Raw genomic sequence first — 8,980 nt, forward strand, 5'->3', positions numbered from 1 at the left:
TTACATTGCGCGTGTTTTGATACACGGACCTCATCCAGGGTAGAAAACATGAGACACATACTTCAAGAGTTAAGATGTTATTCTGTATCTATCATCCAATCCACCTACCTAGCAGTGAATCTCGCCAGGTGTGTTAAATATGCGTTCTACTTTTATGTAGGGATTTGGGACCAAAAGAAAAAATCCAGGTTGTTTCAGTGTAAGTAAAGAACGAAATAGGGTATAAATATTAGCTAACAACAGAAGACAGGTGCTGGACCATCATTCATGGTTACAACGCAATATGAGATCAAACCCGCACTTCATCGTCGGGAGAATAAGCTCATAAAGAATCGCCGTTTGCGTCCAACGGGTTTCGAAGCCGAGGTAGGATGAATGTTGGCAGCAGCATGCATGGGATTCAGATGCGACGAACCAGGTAATGAAGCATGTGGTTGCTGACATTTTGAAGGCTGGACTGCTGCTGTTTCCCAGTCACGAAGGGTGTTTGACGAGGATATAGCATGCGGATGATGCGAGCCTAATATATTGATGCGAAGGTCGACACATCTTCTAAGGAGGTTCAAGGCATCAGGAGCCTTTCCTAGCTGTTTGAGAGTAAATGCGAGCTTTTGCATGCTGGTTAAAGTATCAGGATGCTCGGGACCAAGGGCCTTCTCACGACCCTGAAGTGCATGTTAATGCATGACCTCTGCCTCTATATACTTACCCTGTTATACAAGTATTGAGCCAAGATGGCTAATACTAATCAGAATATCAGAATACTCGGGACTAAGAGTCTTCTTATAATCCTGAAGTATTTATTAATATATAGTCTCTGTCTTTATATACTTACTCTGTTATGCAAGTATCCAATCAAGCTGGCTAATATTAGTCAGAATATTAGGATACTCAGGATCAAGAACCTTCTCATAACTCTGAAGTATTTATTAATATATAATCTTTATCTTTACATACTTATCTTATTATATAAATATCTAATCAAGCTGGTTAATACTGATCAGAGTATCAGAATACTCAGGACCAAGAGTCTTCTTATAATCCTGAAGTACTTATTAATACATGGCCTCTGTCTCTGTATACTTGCCCTGTTATATGAGTATTAAATCAAGATAGCTAATATTAGTCAGAATATAAGAATATTTGGGACCAAGAGTCTTTTCATAATCCTAAAATACTTGTTAATATATAGCCTCTGCCTCTGCATACTTGCCCTGTTATATAAGTACCTAATCAAGCTGGCTGATATTAATCAGAGTATCAGAATACTTGAGACTAAGAGTCTTCTCTAACCCTTCTAAATCCTGTTAATATATAGCCTTTACCTCCTCATACTTGCCCTGTTATACAAGTATCTAACCAAGCTGACTGATATTGATCAGAGTATCAGAATGCTCAAAACTAAGAGCCTTCTCTGACCTTTCTAAATTCTGTTAATACATGGTCTCTGTCTCCGTATACTTGCCCTGTCATGCAAGTACCTAACCAAGCTAGCTAATACTGGTCAGAGTATCAGGATGCTCGGGACCAAGAGCCTTCTCATAACCCTGAAGTGCTTGTTAATGCATGGCCTCTGCCTCGGTATACTTGCCCTGTTATACAAGTACTAAGCCAAGCTGGCTAATACTGATCAAAGTATTAGAATAGTCAGGATCAAGAATCTTCTTATAATTCTGAAATATTTATTAATATATAGTCTCTATCTCTATATACTTATTCTGTCATGTAAGTATCTAACCAAGCTGGCTAATACTAGTCAGAGTATTAGAATACTTGAGACTAAGAATCTTCTTATAATCCTAAAGTACTTGTTAATACATGGCCTCTACCTCCGCATACTTGCCCTGATTATCAAGTACTGAGCCAAGGTAGCTGATATTAATCAGAGTATTAGAATACTCAGGATCAAGGATCTTTTTATAATCCTAAAGTACTTATTAATATATGGCCTCTATCTCCGCATACTTGCCCTGTTATACAAGTACTGAGCTAAGCTGGCTGATACTAGTCAGAGTATGAGAATATTTAGGACCAAGAGCCTTCTCATGATCCTGAAGTACTTGTTAATGTATGATCTCTGTCTCTGCATACTTACCCTGTCATGCAAGTACCCAATAAAGCTAGCTAATACTAGTCAGAGTATCAGAATACTCAGGACTAAGAGTCTTCTCTAATCTTTCTAAATCCTGTTAATACATGGTCTCTGCCTCCTCATACTTACCCTGTTATATAAGTATCCAACCAAGCTGGCTAACACTGGTTAGAGTATGAGGATATTTGGAACCAAGGGCCTTCTCATGACCCTGAAGTACTTGTTGATGCATGGCCTCTGCCTCCGCATACTTGCCCTGTCGTGCAAGTACCCAACCAAGCTGGCTGACACTGGTCAGAGTATCAGGATCCTCTAGTCCGAAAGCTCTTTCGCGTATTTCTAGCACGGTTCGAAATATAATCTCAGCCTCGCTATATCTTCCATCACTCTGCAGGCAGTCTCCGATTCTTGCCAGAAAGCTACAGTAGTTATCCTGATGTGCCTGGAATTCTGCGCTGTTTACCAGATACAATGCATGAGGTAGGTAGTCCCTCCACGTACATCGATTATCATGGTTGCTGTTTGGAAACACCTGGGCCAATCGGTTGCCTACCCTTTCTACCCAACTCTTAAGGCTCTTTCTTTTGCGAAGCCAGTTTCGGGTGGCGAGATATACAAGTCGATGAACACTGAAAGTGCGGTCATCAACCTGTGTGCTGATAAAAGAATATGCTTTAAGAAGACCTAATGCTTCTACTTTCTGTTTTGCTGAAGCTGTGGCCGGTAGAATTGACTCCGGTATATCCCGTGGGTTAATACAAGCCATAAACGACAGATAGTCGCTTGCTGTTTGATCCACTTGTTGGATTTGTAAGAATGAAACCAGCCAGGTCGTGGCTACTGGGTTCTGAATCTCTGCATAGCGTCCATCATCCTCAAACTCCTCGCTGAGTATTTCTATTGTGCTTGCCTCCTGTTCACCCAGCAATAACATGTATGTCTCGAAGGAGATACCGTTCTGATTAATGTAAGCTGCGGCTTGGCTGATTGCCAGAGGGAGAAAGGCAAGCTGCTCAAGGAGTTTATTTGCCATGTAGTCATGTCGAAGCAGATCTTTCTGGACTAGTAATTCTTTAAAGATCTCCTTGCCAGTCTTCTGATCCACATCGGGAATAGAGACTATGTTTGCTGCTGCCAGCTTCAACGCAAGCTGACGGTTGCGGGATGTGAAGAGCACATGGCCATTCTCACTCTGAGGAATAATATCCTTGAGTGGTGGTGCTGAGGGGCTGCCCTTAATCCACATATTTATCTCATCTGCATTGTCGAAAATAAGGATCCACTTCTTGTCGGTCTGGCTGAAGTAAGCCTGGAGCCGCTGTTTTGCCTCGGCTGGCTCCACATCCTGGAGCCCCACCAGGCTTGCAATGCTCATGAAAGCCTGTTCAACAGCCTCGTAGCTGGTACACGGGATCCAGAAGACCGAACATTCAGGCTCTCTATCGCGCATGTGGTAGGCGAGCTGCAGCGCAATTTGGGTCTTTCCAACCCCGCCCAATCCAGTAATGGCAAGCTTTCTCGGTCCGTCTGGCGCAGAGATTAATTCCTCTAGTTCCTGTATCTCTTTCCGGCGGCCCACGAAATGCCGATTTCTTGCAAAGGGAATCATTAGATGGCGAGAATTGCTCGTATCTATCAAGTCTATAAGTTATTTGATAGTGCTAAATTCCTACTAGACACTTTACTGACCTTTGTAGTGTACCGGCATCCAATACTCCAAAAAGGCCTTTGCCACCGACGCTCCGGTCGCTGCTGCATATGCCTGCCACATCTTGCTCTTGTGGCTGTCGGCATAGTCACAGACCCCTTTGATGATGATGCATGGAACATTATCCCAGACTCCTGCCCCCTCCATCTCGAAACCAATGACCTTCTCCCTATTGACGATCTGATCACGATGCTGTCCCGACTTCATCACCGTGTCGGCAGAGGCAACGGGTCCAATATATATGGAAGTCCGGATGGCGTCTGAGATCTCTCGACATCGGACTTGTTGATCTTGGTCGCAATTCAGCTCGTTACATTCTTTTCCTAATGCCTCTTCGCAAATCTGGTCAGGTGCGTCGGTCGTAGAACAGGAGCACCCAGCAGAAGAAGCAGGGTCGGAATGCTTGTGAAGATATGAGGCCTGGAAAAGAAGATCGCGGACCCGGGGATAACACCACTTGGTCCCTGTTTGTTGGAGGGATTGAAGGTATTGCTGTGTCTGGTCCTGAAGTTCCCTGCGAGCATTCTCGGTGCGAAGGCCATTTAGGAGAGCCCGGATCTCTCGACCTGGCCTGCCTAAAGTGTCTTTAACGTCACTCTTCCGTTGGAACCCCCCAGGGTACTGTCTGCCAAAGTCATATTCGATCACCGAGTCACTGATAATCACATCGCCAAGGAATATCTCCTGGTATTTAGGGGGCGGTGGGGCGCCTCCGCAGATACCAACCACCAAAGCCAGCTTGATGCCTGTGTAGCTGACTAGCAGACTGGAGGCAACACCCGCTGCGCTGTCCTTGCCCATTCCAGGCATATAGCACAGGACCACATCGTGCTTGCCAATCCGTCCATTGATATATGCGTTCGCGTCGCCTCGTTGTTTGCCGTAGTGTTTTCCAAGCCGATCATACGTTTCATCGAACAGGCCTTCGACCGCTTCCGCCTCGAGAGGGAGGGCGCAGATAACCGCGATCGCAAAGTCGTCGCGGCTTCTCGGTCGCATTTCGCAGCACGGGCTTCAGGAGGGTTCCAGGTAGAGATTGAAGCAGGCTTTACTATGTCAGGTTTCTCAACAAAAGGCCTGGACATGGAGGGTAAGTAGAGCTGAAGTCAAGGGAAGCTAAGATAGTCTAGTGTTCGCAGCCTCGCGCTTTTCTCCCAACCACACGCCTATAATAGCCGCCTAGAAGAGGGGTAATGTGCTGCTGGCATCCCATTATTTTACTGGACCAACCAGTAAAAGATGCCCGCTTGGCCTGTAGGAGAAGCATAGCTGGAAGGATAAAGTGGAGAATCAGCAGGTCGCAGCTCGCATCGACTGTCGCGAGATAGGCTGTACCTTATCCCTCTGAAATCGCAAAGTAAAGGTGAACACACATGTCAGTCAGTTTGACATGTTTGCACCAAAGCTTCTCGAAGGTGCCCATCCCGGAGCTAAATCCAACCACCCAAATGCCAGTCAACTCAGCACGATTGCGTCTTTGACGCTGCGAACTTCGATCAAATACTGGCAAGCACGGGCCCCTATCTTCAGTAACTCCTCTTAATTTGTCATCTTAATATAAAACAGTGCTGCTATCGGGGTTTGAGGCGACGGGCTGTTACTAAGACCGTAGAACAAGCCGAACCTGCCGTCTTCTCCATTACTATTCTAGAACCTTCCATCATCCATCACTTCCGATGTATCTCATGTTTATTCTCTCTGTGCCAAGCCCAGACCCCTTGTTAGCGGCAAGATCTCTTCACTAATTGGACGCATATCTTAGGCATCACTAATGCGGAGTAACGTAATCGGTAAGCGAGTGGCCACCCGCGTTCCGAAAACACGCGTTTTTTCAACCACAAAGCATTGAATCCGCGATATCACCACCAAAAAATGTCCAAATCGTTAAAAAACGGTGTTGAACAAGAGGGCCGGATCGTCCTCGCAATTGAAGCTTTAAAAAATGGCGATACTCCTAACGTGGCCCAAGCAGCCCGCGATTTTGAAGTTCCTCGATCAACTGTCCGGCATCGTCTGCAGGGAATCAAATCGCGTACAGAAATACGCGCAAATTCATTAAAATTGACTCCTGCAGAGGAGGAAGCCTTAGAGAAATGGATAATTTCTTTAGATCAGCGAGGCCTTCCACCCAGGCCTTTATACGTTCGTACAATGGCTACTCTCTTAATCTAAAAGCGTGATCTGAACTACCATACAGATATAGAAGAGAAATGGGTATATAACTTTATTAAAAGACATGATACTTTGAAGTCTTGCTTTTCCTGCTGTTATAACTATCAGCGCGTTTGCTGTGAGGATCCAAAGGTGATTAATGAGTGGTTTTCTTATATTCAAGCTATTATATCAGAGTACGGTATTGCAGATAAAGATATCTATAACTTTGATGAAACTAGATTTGTTATAGAAATGGTGGCTACTGCGCGCGTTATTACCAGATCTGACTATATTGGAAGACCGTTTTTTATACAGCCTGGGAATCGCGAGTAGGTAATGTCAATCAAATATATTAACGCAGCTGGCTGGGCCTTGCCTCCGTTCGTGATTCTTAAAGGCAAGGTTTATATACAGTCATGGTATTAAGGTAGAAAGTTACCTCCTGATTAGAGACTTCATATATTACTGAATAGATGGACTACCAACGAAATAAGCCTTTTTTGGCTGCGTGAACACTTTATTCCATCTATTCAGAGTTGAAGAACTGGAAAATCTAGCCTCCTAATACTCGACGGCCATGACTCTTATTTAATGCCTGAATTTGATAAAATCTGCAATCAAAATAATATTGTTCCTGTATGTATGCCTCCGCACTTCTCATACCTATATTAACTGTTGGATGTTACATGTTTTTTATCATTAAAACAGGCGTATAGTAGGTTGATTGAGAAGTTGATCCGCGCGGAAATCCACAAAGTTGATAAGGAGGATTTCTTGGATACATATCTAGTTGCTTGATTATTTACTTTTAAAAAAGCAACTATACAGAGTGCTTTTCGCGCCGCAGGAATAGTGCCTTTCTCACCTACCGAGGTGGTTAATCAGCTTGTTTACTGCCTTCGTGATACTACCCCCCCCCCCCCCCCAGCCGGCCAAGTACAGCTTCAACGATACCAAAGTCTCCTAATAACGTGAGGCAATTAAAGAAGCATGAATCTACTATCAAAAATGTGCTTCGCGAGCTCTCGAAAAGCCTGTCTACACCGATGAAGACTGCTTTATCATATATAATAAAAGGCTGTAAGATTGCGATCAATCAGACAACCCTTCTTGAAGCCGAAAATCGCCAACTCCGAGAGGGAAAAGGGCGCCAAGAAAGAAAGAAGAAAAGGAGTCATCGCCAAATAACTGGTCTTGACGGTCTCACCGTACAGGAAGCAATTGAGGCTTTTCAACAGCCTCGTCAAGCCGGCGAAGCACCTGGAGGCGAGGTGATCCAGCCGGCTGACTATGAGGAACAACCTCGCCGCCGCGCGCCACCCCGGTGCAGTGATTGTAATCAATTAGGCCATAAATGTACACACTGCCCTACAAGAGAAATCAACTAAAAAAAAACATTTTTAATGATTTCAATATGTTGAAAAACGGCTTCAAAAATGTATATTGATCGGAATACGCGGGAAGGGTGGCCACTCGCTTGCAGTGGCCACTCGCTTACCGATTACGTTAATAAGCCGTGCGTCATCCAAATTAGTAAGCGCCTCTCAGTTGCTTATAATAGCCTACACCGCCCTTCTGTCCAAACCCGTCCTGTCCTGTCATGTCCCGTCCCGTCCCGTCCGGGGAACCTGAAGCGATGAATTCTCTCGATAGTCTTTTTGCCAGCCAATTCAAACCCCGCCTTCAAAGTCAGGTACAGGAAGTCCAGTATCCTCTTCCCGACGTCCAAGTTAATAGAGTAGCCTCCTGGGTCGACCTTTTCGCGGAAACCGACCAGTCTTTAAAGAAAAGATCCTCTTCACGTCGGAGCGTCAGACGCCGCGCACGTCATTTCGCAAGAAAGGTCTATGTTATTTGCCCAGAATTGTTTGTGCTATGTTCTTTGTCTTATACCATTTCCAACCTCCCTGCAATAGCTTCTATTACATTCTACAGCGAACTTGAGGACTGGTGGGCCTCAACATCTCCTCCAGAATCACTTTACAAGATTACCAATGCCACCTGCCAGAGTGTTCCACGGGATACAGAAAACAGCAGAAACTCCACAGAAGCTCCTCCTGGGCCATCGGAATTGAGAAACTCACAAGAGTGCCACAGTTCTCCCGGAGAAAGGCCAAATGTAGTGGGCAGGGATTCCATGTGTACAAATTACAGTATCAATTATTCATCAGTTTTTATGCTAATTGCTATGCACAGGGCACAACCATAATGTAGCTATTTTATACTCGGATCCAGGACATGATCGATACAAATCAAGTAGATATGAACAGGCATCTTCAAATGAAATAAATGACTACCTTAATGAGGAGCCCAATGAGCGGCTGCCAAAGTGCCCGCGATTAGAATCGCAAGTTTTAGGTACGCAGGCATCGTCAAAGCTAGGTTTCCCTAACCTATAGTACCAGGGCATCCAACGTTATTCAGTAACGGTCCTTATTTATCCTTCTCATTCATGCGACGCTATATGATCGATAAGTTGCCTGAGCAGTTTAGGAGGGGAATCGAGACAAGCAAGTTGTGGAAAGACTAACAAGAAAGAGGAGGACTATCGGTCACAAACCGTTTGAGCCTTTACTTGCCTGAAAGAGTTAATGAGGATGCTCTTTTGGTTGTTAGGATGGGATATTCAGAGGGCTCAATGTCTCCAATATCTTGGGACTTGGAGATCCTGAAGGGTTGGATAATACTTAGGTATAATATGAATTTACATCGAGCACTCACATCTCAAATATCTTGTCCACCTTTCTCAAATTTCACTAAGGCTCTCATAACGTAGCAGCGATAACCAGCTTTCACTTCTCTTGCTGTCTGTCCATCTGCGGGGCCGAGACTTCCATTAGGAATAAGGCTGCCTTCACCATCGGTAACATTGCATGAGCGACCCTCGAATGTCATAATCATGTCCTCCTTTATCTCAAAACATTTATTTGATATCCTCTCCCATTCCCCGTTGAGCGCCTTTTCACCAACAGCATCAGTCATAACTTAGTGTCCTGTCCCTTAGCGATATCTAATCTTCGAAGTGT

The 8,980-nt window shown here is 44.6% G+C and overlaps 3 protein-coding genes across 3 annotated transcripts; 1 reads left to right on the plus strand and 2 right to left on the minus strand.

Moving 5' to 3' along the window:
* Window positions 1-302: 302 nt before the first annotated feature.
* BO94DRAFT_546339 (tetratricopeptide repeat protein) lies at window positions 303-617 on the minus strand (the record flags this gene model as incomplete). The annotated part of the gene is made up of 1 exon (XM_025613288.1): window positions 303-617. One exon carries the CDS (start codon window positions 615-617, stop codon window positions 303-305), a length of 315 nt encoding a protein of 104 aa, XP_025467305.1.
* A 1,116-nt stretch (window positions 618-1,733) lies between these two features.
* On the minus strand, window positions 1,734-4,799 carry BO94DRAFT_546340 (Pfs, NB-ARC and TPR domain protein; the record flags this gene model as incomplete). Its single annotated transcript, XM_025613289.1, has 6 exons — window positions 1,734-1,799; window positions 1,830-1,925; window positions 2,096-2,124; window position 2,222; window positions 2,256-3,733; window positions 3,782-4,799. The coding sequence occupies 6 exons, from the start codon at window positions 4,797-4,799 to the stop codon at window positions 1,734-1,736; spliced, it is 2,688 nt and encodes an 895-aa protein (XP_025467306.1).
* Window positions 4,800-7,372: 2,573 nt separating this feature from the next.
* On the plus strand, window positions 7,373-8,669 carry BO94DRAFT_575221 (uncharacterized protein). Its single transcript, XM_025615067.1, has 3 exons — window positions 7,373-8,095; window positions 8,151-8,312; window positions 8,360-8,669. Exons 1-3 carry the CDS (start codon window positions 7,555-7,557, stop codon window positions 8,482-8,484), a joined length of 828 nt encoding a protein of 275 aa, XP_025467307.1. The 5' UTR covers window positions 7,373-7,554; the 3' UTR covers window positions 8,485-8,669.
* Window positions 8,670-8,980: the final 311 nt, after the last annotated feature.

Source organism: Aspergillus sclerotioniger (genome assembly GCF_003184525.1).
Source record: "Aspergillus sclerotioniger CBS 115572 chromosome Unknown BO94scaffold_14, whole genome shotgun sequence".
In the NCBI taxonomy this organism is placed as follows: Eukaryota; Fungi; Ascomycota; class Eurotiomycetes; order Eurotiales; family Aspergillaceae; genus Aspergillus; species Aspergillus sclerotioniger.